Here is a 19,445-nt window from a genome sequence, read left to right on the forward strand (position 1 = left end):
GACCTAACTTATTAAAGTTTCCCTAACTTATCCTTACAAAACCGACTTGTGTGAGGGTGTCAATCTATATAAACCCTATATAGGCTCTATGTCTAACTAATGTGGGACTTGAGATCTTCCCACTACACCCCCTCACACCTAACACTCTTTTTGAGCTTGGAGCATGAATATTAACGTGTGGACGGTCCATGGTTTGATCGACAGAATCTGATATCATATTAGAGTTTGGCCTAATCCATCCTTACAAAACCGACTTGTAAGGTGAGAGGTGTCACTCTATATAAACAATTTCAAGAATCGATCTCTAACAAATTTGGGACTTGAGATTTTCCCAATACGCCCCTCATGTCCATCACTCTTTTGGGCTTACTGATTAGATTTAAATGGTGGATGGCCCAAGGTCCGATCGACATTCCTCTGATATTAAGTTTCTGTTATCAAGTCTCCCACAATTTATTTTCACGCTCCAGATGTTCAGTCATGAGCGTGAGGGGGATGTGTCAAGAGTTCCACATCAAACAATATATGTCATAAACATGTGCTCATAAACATATGTCATAGGCAAGAACAACAACATCAACATCATTATCTGAGATAGATTGTAAGGGAAGAAAAAATATTTTGTTCTAGATAGAAGAACATTGAAGATTTTATATATCTTGCAATCCATCCCAAATAATGATGCATGCGAGTTTGGGGCGGTTTCATATAAGTAAGGATTAGGTTACAATCTTTTTGACGAGTGGTTTTATAGTGAAATCTGATTATTTGATCTATCGGTTATATCGAAAAATCTAAGGCTGTGATTTGAAGCGTGTTCTGATTTGTTTTTTCCCTCGGTTTTCTTAAAAATCGAAGAAATATGTTGTTTTTATTATAAAAAAATAACATGGCGCGCCTAGACATAGTACCTCTTTTTTTTCTGACTAAGGTGAAAGTTTCGTCATAAAATGCATTATTTATAGTAGTGTTTCTGTCTCCTAAATTTATTGCTTATCTAGATGTTGAGGGGGTGTACCTTCGAAAAATATATTTATGCTTAAGTTAAATAGTGTGCATGCAGTAGATGAAGAGTGAAATTACTGTGTCATCATGCTCAAGGTGGGTTATTATCACTACTTATGTGATCTTGGGAATTGTTAGTCGATAAATGAAGGATATTTAACGTACCTGGCTCCAATTTAGGTAGTAAGATTTATGGTGAATTCTTATTTACCCAACTCAAAAAGTAGGGTAAGGTTATCCCTAGTGTAAAATGTTTTGGAAATAACAAACTATTCTATTATTTAATAAATAATTAAACATGTTAAAATTAAATGGTACCATGTGATTGGTTGAAGATACACTACCCAACTTTTTGTGATGGGTAGAGAAGTTTTTACCAAGATTTATTGAGTTTGATTCACCCACATGGATGTACCGTTGTGATATTTATGGATGTACCGATGTGATATCTGAGGCCACTGGGCTTGCAACTTGTGATATCTTTTTGGTAGCCCTAATGAATAAGAATTTTATAGTTAAGTGTGTTTGATTTAGAATATTATTTGGATGGGTGATCTTTTGGGAAGTTTCTTGAAAAGTGTAAGTGCAGACAAAGCATGCTAAAAAGAATCGTGTTGGTTTGTGGGATCAGTCAATAATCTTGAAAGCAGTTTGGGGCGTTACAAGAGATGTGACGTCTGCCACTCTTGTGCTCATAGAGCATTGGGTACCAGTCGATGCTTGTGTCCTCCCTAGACTTTTCAACAAGTAATATTAGAGCTATGGTTCAACTTTGTATTCGAGCGGGAGCTGAATCCTATGTTGGATAATGTTATAGGGATATGGGAGACTCACACTAACGGGTGAGAATGTTGGGTGCAAATGTGATGGTTAAGTCCTACTAAAAATGGGTGTAATATTGAATTTATCATAGAGATGACTCATATACCTAATGCTTTAAAGTTTTGGATGGAGATGTGTTATCTCCCTCTCTTGTGGTTCAGAATTATTGGACATCCGTTGTTGCTCCCGACTTTTCCAGATTTGCAATTATGTGTTTCAACACCCCTAATTAGAGATCTTGAATTTCAATTAAGTCATGGACACACAATACTGATAAACCTATTAGGGCAAGATTTGCCGTCTAATGTAATTTTTTTATTCAATATATTAGTTTTTACAACTATACATAGAGAATATCCGATTTATACCAATTATGTATTTCAATGTAATAATTTTATTTAGTCAGGCATTATTCCTCATTATTCTAAGGATGCCTTTTTCAATAATAGAACAAAACTTTCTTCTATATATTTTCTTGGTGTTCTTCAATGCTCCTAAATAATAGCCACTTAGAAATTGATCAAAAAGATGATAAGAATGAGCTCAATATAAACAGCATCAACTGGATTATACCAGCTGCATTTCTTGACGTGTTGCCTTTATCTGCAAAAAAGTACCAATAGATATAGTACTACATATATTGAAAAAATTTCTATAGATCAATTAAGAAGTATATATGATAAATACCTGAAGAGGGGGAAGAAGCAGTGTTTTGTGCAAACGGAGGAGGAGCTGTTAATGGCGGCACCGTTGATGGTGGCGATGGCGAAGGTGATGGTGAGGTTGAATCTGGTGTAGTAGTATGGTAGAAGGGTGAATTGATTTCATATCTCAAATTACAACTAGGTCTAACAATTCTAGCACCTATTCTATTGTTACAACAATTTGGAACTTCTTTGATTGATTGAACCAAACAATCATCACAAGATGTTTTCGACAAATCAGGTGTGCATTGAACAAGACCATATAATGTTTCATTATTATTCAGACCAAACTTATCACTTCCAACTGCATATTTAAGGTCATTGGATGAAGCTTTGTTTCTTAAACCATCCAACAAATTTTTCACCTTTTTATCAAACTCATCTTCATTTGTTGCGTTTTTCGAATTCCATGCAAAGTAAGCAGGTCCAGTTTCTTCGAGATTAAATATGGATCGATCTGAATAACGTAGCATGCATTTTTCGTCTTCGTACCAACCAATTGCTTCTTTCTGGTTTGGACAAAGCTGTGTGAGATTGTTGCTTGAAGCTTTTAGGCAACTGAGGCAGTCGTTTTGGTTTTTAACATCGCCTCTGCAGAGAGCAATTGCGTTTACTTTGTTTGTGGTTTGGCCGTTTGAGAAATTGTAGAAACCGTAATTGATTTGTGTGTTGGAAGTGAGAGTTGATAAAAGTGTTTTGAGGTTTGTTTGGTAAGTGCTGTTGTTTGTGAAGTTACCTCTGTTGTTGAAATCACAGAAGTAGTGGAAATTCTGTGTGTTGTTTGCTGCGTTGGCTAGTTTTGATGATGAGAAAATGGTTATTATTAGGAGAAAGAGAGAAAAATGAAAGGAAATAGAAGCCATATTGGTTGTGTTTTATTGTTTTGTGTTTGGGATATAAATTATGAGCTTCTCTATATATATTGCGCTGGTGAAGGGATTGCAAAAGCATGTTCTTCAAAGGATCTCTCTTATTGGTTAATTTCATGTTAGTAAAGTCAAGTAAATTAATGAATAGTTTGTTATTAATAGTTTGGTATTAGGTGGTGTGGATAATTTGATAATCTCAAAACGATATTATTTTCAAACAAGACATCAGTTGTTGAGGACTCGATCAACTTGTTATCTTAAAAGACTATCTGTTACTACTGCACTTTCTTTGAATAGGAGGCATATCTTTTCCTCTCCTTGAGTTGATAGATACTTGTGGCTGATAAATGATAATTTATAGTTGATGGCCCATGGTTGAGACTAGGGGTGACAAACGGGCATGCCCGTTCCGTTTAGGCCCGCTCCGCAAAAGTCCGCGAAAAAACGAGGTGAGACGGTGCGGGTTTTTTTAAGAGGGAGGGGCGGGGAAAGTCCGCGGGCATTCGGCTTTTTAGGCTTAAAAAAGTAAAATTCTATGAAAAAACAAATGCCAGCAAAAGCCCACAAAAAAACGGGGCAGGACGGGGCGGACACATTAAAGAGAGTGAGCCTAAAACCTTGCGCCGCCCCGCGAAAAAGTGCGGGTAAAACGGACTTTTCCCGCGGGCCGGACCCGTTTTGTCACCCCTAATTGAGACTGATAATTGATAAGTTAATTGAAATGTTTGATAAAATTAATTGTTCAACTTATAAATGTAAAGTGACATAAAAGTTACTTAATACATAATTATTTAATTTGAAATTAAAATAAATTATAAAGAATAAAAATGAGTTTATGCTAAAATAATAAGGATAAAAAAAAGAAGAAAAAATGATAAGGTATAAGTTAAAATGCTATTTAAAGTAGCGTCTGAAAAATAAGATATAAACTAGTAAAATAAGCTAATAAGTTAGTGATAAAAGACCATTACCAAACAAATCTAAATTGTCATACATAAGCTCAAAATTATGTCTTATCAAACAGTGCCGTAATAATTATAAAAACTATATAAAAAAAGACTTCAACTAAATAATTCATTTCCTACATTTTTATACTAACACTTATCCTAATAAAATTCTTGGCAACATATTTAAATCATAAAAATGTCTATATCAACTATGTCACACTATATGAGTATAAATTCTCGACAACATATATTTAAACCGAATTAAACAGAAAAAAAAAAACAATAAGTTTATTCACAAACTAAAAGTGATCTTTATTGGATATTTCAAACATCATATTGTAAAACTCCTTCAATTTTAAAGTAAGCTCAATTGTATGGAGAAATTTTAGTTCTTATCTATTATTTTAATTAGTCTAACTTTTTAATATAACCTAGATGACAATTTTGTCTCAAGAAAAACATAGTCAAGAGTTGCTATCATTAGTAATAGGATAGATAGTGACTTCCGAAGTCTCAAAGTAATTACATTCACTTTAGTTTTGTGAGTGGAGCACGTCAATATTGACTTGTTCAAATTTATTTTGAAAATTTTATGATTTTCAATATAATTGGTTTATTGTAATAAAAATTCTTTAAAAAATTCACTTTTTAAAGTTGTATGTCATTCTTAAGATAAAATATTAGTTATTTTTACCATAAAATATATTAATTTTAATACATAAATTTGAGAATCAATTTAAAATTGGAGTTAAACTTTTTTACATTTTAAGTTGATACTTGATAGGTTCATAATTTTGAATTTTAAGAGTTGCTTTAAATGTAAGATTTTAGTAGAAAAACTTTGAAAAAATAGAAGTCTAGCGGTAGAGAAATCAGACTGCTTGTATAAATGTAAAGTAAAGTCAAGAACAAAGTTGTTGTATTATTCAAATTTAGCTTTAAATTTTATGTAGAATGTCTCAAGGACTATAAAACCTATTCTTAGAGTTTAAAAAAAAATCGTTCATAATGATTGCGAAAATAGTCGCGACAAAATGGTATCGACAGATCTTGATATCAATATTGTTATAACTGTTTTATATATTAAAAAATAAATGAAGAGGGATTTTATATCGGACAATCGCAATCAATATTATCACGACACATGTATCGATCAAAATCATGAAAGCCTTAATGCGACTTCGACACTATGTCATTTTTAAAACTTGCCTATTCTGTTTAGAAGTTTTGAATGGGGGCTTGAAAGGGTTATTGAGGTTATGGGTGTTTTGGCTAAGTGCATGAAAGGAAAGGAACCATTTGAAAGTTATGGGTGTTTGATTGTTTGATGGATTCAAACAAATTGTATTCCCCAAAATGTGAGGTTGGAAATCTCACATTCTCATATTTGTTTAATGTTTTAATAAATTATACTTAAATATTTTGTCTACCACTCTCTCATTGACAGTTGAGGACAATACAGTTGGAATTAAGTATTCATATTCTATCCTCTAAAAGATTTCTTTTTGGCTATAAAAGGAATACTTAGAAGATTGAAGACAACAACAATTCTCTGCAAAACTTACGCTGAAATGATGCTCAAATCTCTCTGATATTCGTAAAGTTTTGTAAACACTAGAAACTTTTGTTGTTAACTTGTTAGCAGTGAGCTTTTGTTCATTAACTTACTATTAACATTGTTGTGTTATTTGATTGTATTTAAACATGTGTAATCTGCTTTTAAGAAGTAACCTTGTAAATACACTCATTGTGGTTCAACTCTTAGGTTGATTATTCCTTGAGAGACTAAGTGTTAGTCATAATTTCTCAAGAACACATTGACGGGTAGTCTTTGTGATTTGCAACATTGACAGTTGATCTTTATTGTGTGTTTGTAATCATTTCAGTTATAGTGGATTAAGTCCTTGTTTGTGAAGGAAAAATCACCTTGACTGGACAGGATTAATTTCGTTAACAGTGAATCAGGATAAAAATAATTGTCTCAATTATTTTAGTTCTCGTGTTCTTAGCTTTTGACTTGGGAAGAATTTGTTTTAAATCCTAAACCCAATTCAAACCTCTCTTTTTTGTGTTTCTCGCATCTTCATATATAAGAGTTTATTATAAAATATGGGATTGCTTATTTTTCTTTGCCCCTCATTAATCATATACAACAATTCAAATAGATTTTTAAGATAATAATCTAAAAAATTAAATTATTCTTGTAAAACAACTTAAACAATCCAATTTTTTCAAATTGCATGCATATTGTAATTCATGATTTTTTTTCACTAACCCATAGAATTTGATTCAATCCCACATTCTTTAAAGTAATGTTGATGAATGAATGTCTTCTGAGTCGTTCACACAAAATTTGATTTCCTCTTCTTTTTCAGTTTATTTTTCAAACATCAAGATTTGTGTGAAAGACTTAGATTGACATCCATTTATCAACATTGTTTTGAAGAATTGGTGGCATTGAATCAAACTCTACAGGTTAAAGAGGAAATTATGATTTACAAGACAGGTGCAATTCGGAAAAAATATTGGATCATCAAAGTTATTTTTCAACAATAATTTAATTTTTCTGATTATTAAATCAAAAATCTATTTAAATGAATGCACGTTCAATAAGTAGTTTGTTAAACAAGCAATTACATATGATATAACAAACACACTAACAAAAAAATCAAATAATTAAGACAGATTGGAAGAACTTGATAACTAACCTTCTTGTAAGCTATGAAGAGTTGAAAACATGTGTTCTATATGAAAATATTATATGAAAGACTCATATAATATTTCTACAACAAACACAAGTTCCCAACTGTCTTAAATTCATGTTCACTGATAAGTATTTCCAACTGCATCACTGATAAGTAAAGACCTATAACCACTTGATAGATGCACATGAAATACCATTAATTAAAAAATAATACAAACAACATCAATAACAACATATAACAACATACAAATAAACACCTATAAATCGAAATGAAAATAGTTGCGAGTGGATAACCATAGAAATTATAACTTACAGTAAATTATGAATGAAGAATATAAATCACTTACTTATTATTTTTTCCATATTCCTTTTTGATGTTCTTCATATGAAGTAGGCACAAGAATCTGCACATAGAATATAAAAAAGAGATAAGAGATGATCTAGTAATAAAAAAAATAGACGTTCGCAAAAACATAAACAAAGTGAATTTAAGCATAGTCTTAAAGATAGTCGAAGTCATATTCTTGATGCATAGTCTTCAAAGTAGATTTCTTCTTATAAAAATGGGTAAATGTAAACATCCAGATCGCGTTACAACTAAAATTCGTAAACATAAATAATATAAGTCTGAAAAGATGGATTTTAAGAGGAAGATTACCAAGATGATGAAGAAATCAGCAAAGGAAGAGAAGCAGAAGTCTTAGGAAGCTTCAAAGGTTCAGAAGTTTGAAGGAGTAGGCACATTTGTTAGGGCCTCCAAAGTGGAAGAAGAAAGGGATAAAGAATAAAATTATTTAATGTAGGCACATCTGTTGAGGATCCAAAATATAATTCCTTCTTAATGTATAAAAGAATTTCCTTCTCTTCGTGTCTGTTGCCATATATTACTTCCTTTAACAACACCAAAACCTAAAAGATATCAACAACCCAATAATGAGTTTGTAACTACACAAAGTTATTGTCAAAAAATTGAAATAAAACATAAACAATACACACCACAATGTCATTATGTTAAAAAATAAATCCTAGCAAAGAGCATTAACTTTTAGAAAGAAGTACCATTACCTCAGAGAGAGAGAGAGAGAGAGAGAGAGAGAGAGAGAGAACAAGAAATGAACAACAAACAAGGTGAATATTTAATAAATTCATTTTCAGAAAGAAATTTGTTTCCAGAAATGAATGAAGATGGTGAAGATCTCGCTATCGCCGACGTCTCGTTCGCTAGAGCACCCTTGTGTGTTATGAACGAAATAAATTGCTTGCTATGTTTATATTAAGTGAAAAGAATTTCACAACGGTTGCAAGAAACAACTGTAACGAAATATGGAACAAATAATCATGGTTGAATGAAACAATTGTGGTTGTTATACTTTTAATTTTTAAATAACAAAAAATATTAAGGGTTACACGCTTATTTGTATTGAAAAAATTTGATGCTGGAATTCTAAGCTTGTCACAAACTTTCTATGATCACGGTTATATTTAAAAAATGGTAATTAAATGTTTTCTCATAAAATTTAAAAAATAATGCACGTAAAAAATAATATATTATTACGGTGAATGAATAATTGTGATAATATATCATCAGTGTAGCCTGTAGGTATGTTTTATAATAGTGACAAGTTTTTTTTCTCATAAGTGAGTAACCCCACACGCTCGTGTAAAAAACTTACTATGCACAACGAATGTGGAGGAACTAGTTTCAAACATTTCTCTGGGTTTCATCAAACACAAAAAAAAAATCAATTACATTAACAACTTTATGTCTGAACATTTCAGCGTTAACATAATTAAAGTTTTACTAATTTGTGTTTTATAAGTACAAGTTAAAAAACATTTAAATATGTTTACAAATTTCGTTATAGGGTTAAATATATTTTTAGTCTCTATAAATCTCCAAATTTAATTTTGATCCCAATAAAAATAAATGACATGATTTGGTTCCCACAAAATTATTCTGCACGTAGTGTTAATCTCTATTATGAAATCAATATGTATTTTTTAATGGTTCTTTTACAGACATGTTTAGAACGTTTTAAAAAATTTATTGGAAAAAAAAGAAACTCAAAATTATTTTTAAGTCGAGATTTTCATTACTTTTATCTTTATTTTTAAAAATTTACAAAATTCATATTTAATTCTTCGCATTATAAAATATTCAAAAATTTGGTAAATAAATATTTTAGAGTATTCTAAACATGTATAAAAAAATTATTCAAAAATTTAAAAAATTTATAGGGTAACTAGTAACAAACCCGTGCATACGCACGGGTTCTGTTCGGTAACGCGAATTTGGATACATTATTTATTTTAAATAAAAATGTTAAAAAAGAGAAAAAAATTAGATAAATAATTGATTATTTCGTATATAAAAATATTTAGATTAATAATATATTTTTTCCCGTATACCATTTTTGAATTAAAAATATTTAATCATATATATCATTTCTCCTATATAAAAATATTTAGATCAATAATAGTTTTTTTTCGTATACAGACTTCATTTTTGTTTAGGTATCATATACAAAATTATTCAGATCAATAATAAATTTCGTATATAAAAATATTTAGATCAATAATAAATCTTTTCCCATATACTATTTTTGAATAAAAAATATTTGAGTCATAAATACAATTTTTCGTAAATAATAGATTTTTTTCCGTATACAAATATTGTTCTTGTTTAGGAATCATTTACAAAAATATTTGGATCAATATTAAATTTTCGTATATTAAAATATTTAGATCAATAATATATTTTTCCCTGTATATCATTTTTGGATTAAAAATATTTGATCATAAATACCATTTCTCGTATATAAAAATATTTAGGTCAATAATAGATTTTTCTCGTATACAGACTTCGTTTTTGTTTTGCCATCATTTACAAAAATATTTGGATCAATAGTAAATTTCGTATATACAAATATTTACATCAATAGTAGATTTTTTTCCCGTATACTATTTTTTAATAAATAATATTTGGATCATAAATAATATTTTTCATAAATAATAACACAAATATTATTTTTATTTACGTATCATTTGCAAAAATATTTGGATCAATATTAAATTTTCGTATAAAAAAATATTTAGATCAACAATATATTTTTTCTCATATACCATTTTTGGATAAAAAAATATTTGATCATAAGTATCATTTCTCATATATAAAAATATTTAGATCAATAATAATTTTTTTTTTCAGTATACAAACCTCATTTTTGTTTAGATATCATTTACAAAAATATTTGGATCAATAATAAATTTCGTATATAAAAATATTTAGATCAATAGTAGATTATTTTCCCGTATACTGTTTTGGAATAAATATATTTGGATCATAAACACCATTAATATTATTTTTGTTTAGGTGTCATTTACAAAAATATTTGGATCAATATCAACTTTTCGTATATAAAAATATTTAGATCAATAATGGATTTTTTGGCCTATTCCATTTTTGAATAAAACATATTTGGATCATAAATAAAAAATTTCGTATATAAAAATATTTAGATCAATAATAGATTTTTTCCTGTATACAAACTTCGTTTTTGTTTAGGTAACATTTACAAAAATATTTGGATCAATAGTAAATTTCGTATATAAAAATATTTAGATCAATACTAGATTTTTTCCCGTCTATCATTTTTGAATAAAAATATTTGGATCATAAATACCATTTTTCGTAAATAATAGATTTTTTTTGTATACGAATATTATTTTTATTTAGTTATCATTTTAAAAAATATTTGGATCAATATTAAATTTTCTTATATAAAAATATTTAGATCAATAATAGATTTTTTGAATAAATTTTTTCGTATTTCATTTTTGACTAAAAAATATTTCGATCATAAATACCATTTTTCGTATAAAAAAATATATATCAATAATAGTTTTTTTTTGTGGAAGAATGAAGTGATAAAGTGATGAAAGAGAAAAAAAATAGAAAATTGAGAGAAATCGGATAAGTTTAATAAAATATAAGAGTTGTATTATTTTAATAATAAAATTAAGGACTTTATGGCGCTAAGACCAAAAAACCACAATTTTAATATGGTGGCAAAAAATCAAATAAGGGTATTTTTGACTTTTCCACACCATTAATTTTCTTATATTATAGATTAAACAGTTTTTAAAATTTAAAAAAATAGTAGAGACTAAAACTGCATGCATAAAAATTTAAGAAAGACCATTCATCGAAGAAAAAATTTTAGAAACTAAAAATGCAGGGTTGCATATTTATAGGGACCTCTGACATATTTTTATATAATAATCAATATCATCACATATGGCTCACAAACATTGTTTATGTCTAAACTCCTGGTGAGAGTTCAACAGTATTGTTTAATTGACGATTTCTCAGCCTATTAAACAATAAGGTAGCATTAAGAATTGATAATTTGTTGTGAAAGTTAAAACTAAATCTATGCCTAGAATTTAAAATCTAATAGATGTTTATCTTACATCAAGATTCCAACCGTATTTCTCAATATCAACTCCACTCTATAGTAAAAATACCTATAAAAACCATATTTCCTCTAGAGTAAAAATACCTGCAAAAACTATAAAAATCTGTCGTTAAATGGTTAACACGCTTGCTATCCTAACATAACCCTAATCTTATCAATAATTGGGGATGTTTTTATAAGAAACTTACAAACCAAGTCAACAAATGCCTTTTTCAATGTGATATAATCACATATTTTGGGTATTTATCAGTATACCACACCTTATAATGCTAGTTCGACATTTGTTCACCCACATAGTGATTCTAGAAGTACTTGAACGGTTATAAACCAGATCATTAGGCCAACTGGAGCAAGTTTGGTCCCTATTGTAAAAGTTTTTGAGACGCAGGAAAATAAAACTACAATTGAGATGAAAAACTTGTTATTGCTTGAGATAAACTTGCCTCCGGCAAAAGACCTTGTTGTTTCAGCGCAAAAAAAATATCGCCTGTAATAGTTCGACACACAAACAACCAAACGGTGCTTCAGTTGAGTAAAATCTAGGTCTAAATCTACATAACCTAGAAATCCCTGAGTCTCTGACTTATGGGGATAAGCTAGAGCAGACACACTTATCTGCTACGCTAAACCTTTAGTCTCGCACTTCTGACCGCCTCGTAAGCATCTTTTATTTTCATGCTTCTGAGTCGATGATCCATGCAGCGGAGACAGCAGCCAATCAAAAAGAGAATTTGATCGAAGCCTTCAAAAAAATTATTGAAAGCTACGAGTGTCACAACATGAAAAATACTCGAGCGTACAAACTCTCAAAATAAACAGAGTGGCCCCTGAAGTTTTATTTTTAAAGGGAAACACCGATAAAAGCCTTAAAAGACAAAAAGATGGTCGTCACTCATAGCAGATGTGTGACTCCATTGATGGAGAACAAAGAAAGGAAAGAATGTTCAGTGAGCAAGAAGAAGAAGAGAAAGTATCATTCATTGATTGAGTTATCATACAAGATACAATATGCTATATATAGCATCCAAGTATAACTGTCTTAGATACAGTTACAATAACTGCCATAACAAACTATCTAACTAACATGCAGAAATATTATTCTAATACAAGCTAGCTTATGGTATGCACCATGGTCATGCATCACATGCAAACCCAATTTCATGTGTCATTTGCTAATACCCCCTCACAAGCTTGAGGTTGGTAAATGTCGACCAAGCCAAGCTTGCCCAAACAGTCATGAAAAAGGCGAGCACCAAGTGCTTTGGTGAAGACATCCGCAGCTTGTTCATGAGACCGCACAGGAAGGAGACGCATAACTCCAGCTTGAAGCTTCTCACGTACTAAATGGCAATCGATGTCCAGATGCTTAGTTCTCTCATGAAACACCGGATTCGACGAAATTTGTATAGCACTTTGGTTGTCACAGTATAAAACTGGCAGTCTGGAAGGTTGTTGATGAAGATCATGCAAAAGAAAGCACATCCACTGGAGCTCACGAGTAGCAGACGCCAGTGCTCAATACTCCGCTTCGGTGGAAGAACAACTGATAGTTTGTTGTTTCTTGGATTTCCAAGATACTAAGGAATTACCAATAAAGAAACAATAATCGGAAATGGAACGTCGTGTGTCAATGCAGCCACCCCAATCAGCATCACTGAAACCAAGAATCTGCAAGTCAGATGTAGCTGAAAGAAAAACACCACGAGCAGGAGAACGCTTCAGATATCGGAGCACACGTGTTGCAGCTCTATAATGTGTCTCAGTGGGAGCACTCATATATTGGCTTAATTGTTGTGTAGCAAAGGCAATGTCAGGGCGAGTTGTGGTGAGGTAAATGAGCCTCCCAACAAGCCTTCTATATGCAGTCACATCAGGAAGCAAATCACCATTGTTTTGGTGAAGACGAACTGAAGCGTCCAAGGGAGTAGAGGCAGGTTTGCATCCAGTTAAACCAGCATCATTAAGTAATTCCAAGCAATATTTCCGTTGACAAAGAGTGATACCTTTGGAGGAAAGTGCAACCTCAAGGCCTAAAAAGAACTTTAAGTTTCCCAAATCCTTGATTCTGAAAGTTTGATGTAGAGCTTGTTTTAAAACAGCAAACTCGTCCAATGATGTTCCAGCAAGAATTATATCATCAACGTATACGAGCAAAGCTAAGAAAGAGGTGGAACTTGACCTTATAAAGAGAGTGTGATTCGCAGTAGCATGCTTGAAGCCTTGATTCTTGAGAAATGCTGTTAACTTCTCAAACCATTGTCGGCTAGCCTGTTTTAGCCCATAAAGCGATTTAGTGAGTTTGCACACTTGACCCGATTTTGGAGCTACAACACCTTTAGGGATCCTCATGTAAACTGCTTCATTTAAATCCCCATGTAAGAAAGCGTTGTTTACATCAAGTTGATGTAGATGCCAACCATGGATTGCTGCCAAAGCAAGTAGCACACGAATAGTGGTTAGCTTGGCAACCGGAGAAAACGTTTCAAGATAATCCAAACCTTCAGTTTGGTTGAACCCCTGAGCAACAAGACGAGCTTTGAATCGCTCTATAGAACCATCAGCTTGCCTCTTAATTTTGTAAACCCACTTGCTGCCAATAGTGGATGCATCTTGAGGCAAATCAACAAAATCCCATGTATGGTTGTTATTAAGTGCATCAATTTCAGCCTGCATGGCTGCAACCCATCGAGAATCTCTAGAGGCAGTCAGGTAATTATTTGGTTCAACCTCAGAGGAAAGAGCAAGGATATAGGCTTGGTGACCAGGTGATATGTTGGAAAAGGACAGACATTCTTCAATAGGATATTGGCAAGTGACATTGTTGGAATCACACACATAGTCATTCAGATGAGCAGGAGCACGTGTCAGCCTGCTTGGTCTTCTATTTTGCTCAGGTGTAAGAGAAGGTGGAGGAGCAATACCAGAAGGGGAAGCTTCAGAAGAAATGATGGGCTCAGACTCAATGTGTGATGGAGGCTCAATGCTTGCAGCGAGCTGTGCAGACTCATCACCAGAGGATATCGCTTCAGAAATTGAAGCATCATCCGAATCATGAAGGATCTCAGCATTGAGATCTTGACAATCATTGGAGGCATGTGGAACTGAGGGAATAAGCTCACTTTCGTGCGTACCTGTGCCAACATATATATCTGTAGGACTGTGTGCATCAGAGGATGTAGAAAAAGGAAAGATCATATCAAAAAACTTCACATTTCTGGACACAAATATGTCTTGAGTTGCAATGTCTAAAAGAACAAAGCCCTTCATACCTTGCTTATGTCCCAAGAAAGCACACTTGTGTGCTCTTGCATCAAACTTATGCCTATTAGTTGGAAGAGTGGATGCATAACTCAAGCATCCAAAAACTCTAAGAGAGCTCAAGTTGGGTATTGAGCCATACATGACCTCAAAAGAAGATTTGTTACCCAGGATTTTTGTAGGAATCCTGTTGATGAGATAAACAGCATGAATGATAGCATATGACCAGAATTTCTTTGGCAATTTTGACTGAAACATAAGGGCACGGCTTATGTTGAGAATGTGTTGGTGTCTCCTCTCAATCCGGCCATTTTGCTGAGGTGTATACACACAGCTTTTCTGATGAATAATGCCCTTTGAGGCATAAAACTTTCCCATCAAAAATTCAGGGCCATTATCACTTCGCACAACCTTAATTCGTTTATTAAACTGTGTCTCAGCCATGTTGACAAACTCCATTAACTTTTCACCAACTTCCATCTTAGATTTCATCATCACAACCCACACATGTCTACTATGATCATCTAATATAGTTAGGAAGTATCTAAACCCATGCACAGATATTGTATTAAATGGTCCCCATATGTCAACATGTATTATATCAAAAGAATTACATGCATTGCTGCTACTAACAGGAAAGGATAAGTGCTTTTGTCTAGCTTGTTGACATACATCGCAAGCCTTATGAATACTACTAGGGATATAGCTATATACATTGCTCATGCATTGCATCCTGTCATGTGACAAATGTCCCAGCCGTAGATGCCACAAGATAGCTGGTGAAGTTTCCTCTTTCCTTTTTGTAAAAATACTTGAAACAAAGCCTGTATCCTGAGCTCTATTCGCTGAGTATGGTTGAGCCTCCAGGTAGTATAATCCATTCAGCTCACTAGCTGAACCAATCCTCTTCAAATCTTTCTTTTCCTGTATGATACATTTGTTAGATTCAAAAACCAAACTGCAATCTTGCTCTTTGCAGAGTTTTGAGACAGATATCAAATTGACCTCAAACTGTGGTAGATATAATACATCTTGAATAATAAACTCTTTGGAAATCCTGACTTGTCCACATATAGAGGTGGATATGGAATTTCCATTAGGAAGGTTTACAATAATAGGATTGATCTTATCATGTTTTAAGAACCAATCAAGTTTATTGCATATGTGATGTGTGGCACCCGTATCCAAAATCCATCTAACAGCATTATCAACATTGAAACTAGCAATGTAAGATTTACCTCCCTTTGCCATATTGACTGAAGCTGAATTCTTCTCAAGCAGCATCATCAAGCTATTGTATTGCTCCTTTGTCAAAGTCAAATTTCCACTATCATTGGATTTCATGGATGCTTCATCTCCAGTTGCTTCTACTTGGTTGATGTGTGCTGTCCCTCGACTAGGATTAGGAGGATAGCCATGCTTCTTGTAGCATGTATCAATAACATGGCCAATTTTTCCACAATGTGTGCACACCTTGGAATTACTCTTGCCTCTTCCTGCACCATTATTTCCATTGATCTTAACTATTGCACTATTGCCTCTTCCTTTACCAAACTGCTTCGTGCTATCAACAACATTTATCATGCCACTACCTTCGTCTGCAGTGCTTCCTCCGGACAAGATCCCTCCAGTGCCACAGATCTTTCTTTCTTGCTGCAAGACCATGGAAAACACTTTGTTTATTTGAGGCAAAGGTTCCATCAGCAGCACTTGAGACACAACTCCATGGTACTCTTCATTCAACCCTATCAAGAATTGAATTATACGATCTTCTGCCCTAAAGCTTCTGCTATTTCTCATTGCAAGGCAAGCACAAGGTACAGGACACGTGCAGCTTGGCATTGGCCTGTATTGATCGAGTTCCTCCCATAAACTTCTCAATTCCGTGAAGTAATCAGAAATCTTTTTGCTTCCTTGCTTCAAGTTTGAGATTTCTTGATACAATTGCGCAACATGTATCTTGTCTCCTCTCATGAAACGATCTCGAAGATCATTCCACACATCCATGACATTCTCGATGAACACCACACTCTGTGATATTGAAGGCGTTATCGAATTGATAATCCAGGTGTGCACTAGATTGTTACACCTCTTCCATGCAACATAGTACAAATTATCACTATCTGGAACCTCTATTGTTCCATCTACGAATTGAAATTTGTTTTTCATGGCCAAGGCTCTTCTCATCTTCATGGACCATGCATGGTAATTATCTCCGGATAAGGGTGGTGTAACACATACCGTAGAGGAGTTCTCTGATGGATGGACATAGTATGGATCGAGTTGATCCTGAAACTGGTTGTTGTTCTTCTTCCCAGCCATTAGAAGGAATGGTGCAAAGAAAGGATGAATCAATGAATGAAAGAATCAAGATCTTCGTGAGTGCAAAGACTCACTGAAGAAGACTAGGTTAACGACGAAGAAAAGAGAAACATGAAGCATAAGCTTCAAATCAAATCGCAGCGGAAACAGAACGGGAGCAACCCGCTCTGATACCATCATAGCAGATGCGTGACTCCATTGATGGAGAACAAAGAAAGGAAAGAATGTTCAGTGAGCAAGAAGAAGAAGAGAAAGTATCATTCATTGATTGAGTTATCATACAAGATACAATATGCTATATATAGCATCCAAGTATAACTGTCTTAGATACAGTTACAATAACTGCCATAACAAACTATCTAACTAACATGCAGAAATATTATTCTAATACAAGCTAGCTTATGGTATGCACCATGGTCATGCATCACATGCAAACCCAATTTCACATGTCATTTGCTAATAGTCACAATCAGTATCGGGTTCGAGAGTCGGTTATGCGAGGGGGAGTATTAACACCCCTTACATCTGTTGTATTCAATAGGAATCTTCTAATTAGTTTTGCGAGTGTTTAATTTAAAAGTCTTTGAAGTTTATCGGTTTATTAACGGATATTTACAAAAATTAAAGGGGAAAATTTTAGTTTTTTTTATTAAGGGTGCTTGACAAGATGTTTAGTCTTGCTTCTAGATATTTCCAGGTGCAATGGAAAACTCAAAGCTTCGTAGTTCGTTGTATAAAATATTTGTGTGTTGCTTGTTTTTAGAGAATAATGTTTAGATTACATTCGGGTGGTTAAACATTTGCTTGTATTCTCTCACTATAGAGGCTGGAGCGTCTTGTATTTCGCGTTGAAATAAATAAAACACTATAATCATTTTATGAAGAAGTTTGTTCTGATTGTACAAGGGAAACAATTATTTTGGTGAGTTAAGGTGATTTTAAGATGCGGAGGATGAATAATCGGCTCGAGAAAAACATACGCTAAATCTTTGATTATTTGAGAAACAAATGAATGTACATTCATTCATTCTTTTTTTATCCTAAGTTTATTATGAAAATCATTTGTGGAAAACAAGTCATCGTTACTCGAGATATAAGTAAATGTACATTCATCCATTTCTTTTAGGTTAATTAAAGATACTTTAAATGGGATGCGAATAATCGATTCGGACGAAGCGTACGCTAAACTTTTGACTATTCAAGAAAAAAGTGAATGTATATGCACTCGTTTCTTTTTAATCCATATTTATTAAGAAAAAGGGAAATGGTTTAAAAAACAACTAAATTATTATTTTTGTCTTTCTAAACCTTATTTTATTTTTTGGTATTTTAAGATTTGCCATTTAAATTTTTAATAATTAAAATGCAAATGGGGTGCAAACAAGATAGTATGAGGTTTACAAGAAAAAACATGCAAATGGGTCTTGAGCCCAATAAAAAAACAAAATAACCAAAAGAGGAAGTGCAAATCATGAATAGGAGTGAATTAGCAAGCTGAATGGGCCTAAGTTCAATTCACCTTAACCCTAGTTATTTTTATACTATTAAATAATAATAAAAAGAAATTAAATTAAATTCAATTAAATTAAAGACAAAAACATATACTGCAGGGGCCAGGGGGCGTCCCCATTTGTCTCTTATTCTCATCTCAAAAAATGTGTGTCTGACATGCAAGAAATTTTTTAAACAACTTAGCAAAATCAGATGCTTGTGAATTAGTCTCATATCAGTATGCATACGGCATACTGAGGTACTAAAAGGTGGTTAATGTTTATGTTAAACTATGTAATTTGTATTGGGTTGCTGGTACTGCTAGTACCTATCCCTTTTTATTAATCAAATTTGCTTATCAAAAAAAAAAAAAGTATGCATACGGCATACGAATACTAGAACCAACAGACAGAGGAGCATTAGTTGAAAGAATAGGAGCAACAACATTGAATGACTTAGCCCTTCAATTTTTGCTTCCTTCCTTCAACAATTTCGGACATTGTGTTTTTCAATTCCTATTTTCCTATAAAAATTACATTCATAGGTACGAACACCAACCCTCCCTTAAGGTTCTCCTTTGTTGAAAGGAGAAGTAAAGATAAATGGATGAGATGTAATAATACTTTTTTCCAAATGCCAAGAAGAGTGAGAGTTGAGTCTAATTTTTTCTTCAAACAATTCATTAATGAGACAATATTGGAAAGAGGAGTAAGATGTATAGGATACCAATACACAGACCTTCAAAATCATTACAAAGAGCCATAAATAATTGAATTAAACATTGTTATTCTCTTTGATTATGGTATGTTTTGAGAACTTTTAATTCAACTGATTCCATAAGAGTC

At 32.6% G+C, this 19,445-nt stretch overlaps 1 protein-coding gene across 1 annotated transcript; it reads right to left on the reverse strand.

The window, feature by feature from the left end:
* Positions 1-1,405: 1,405 nt before the first annotated feature.
* LOC131596561 (cysteine-rich repeat secretory protein 38-like) lies at positions 1,406-3,451 on the reverse strand. Its single transcript, XM_058869245.1, has 2 exons — positions 2,515-3,451; positions 1,406-2,430 (listed from the first exon to the last, which is right to left on the reverse strand). Exons 1-2 carry the CDS (start codon positions 3,392-3,394, stop codon positions 2,348-2,350), a joined length of 963 nt encoding a protein of 320 aa, XP_058725228.1. The 5' UTR covers positions 3,395-3,451; the 3' UTR covers positions 1,406-2,347.
* Between the last annotated feature and the right edge of the window lie 15,994 nt (positions 3,452-19,445).

The sequence above is a fragment of the Vicia villosa genome, linkage group LG4 (genome assembly GCF_029867415.1).
Source record: "Vicia villosa cultivar HV-30 ecotype Madison, WI linkage group LG4, Vvil1.0, whole genome shotgun sequence".
NCBI classification, from domain to species: Eukaryota; Viridiplantae; Streptophyta; class Magnoliopsida; order Fabales; family Fabaceae; genus Vicia; species Vicia villosa.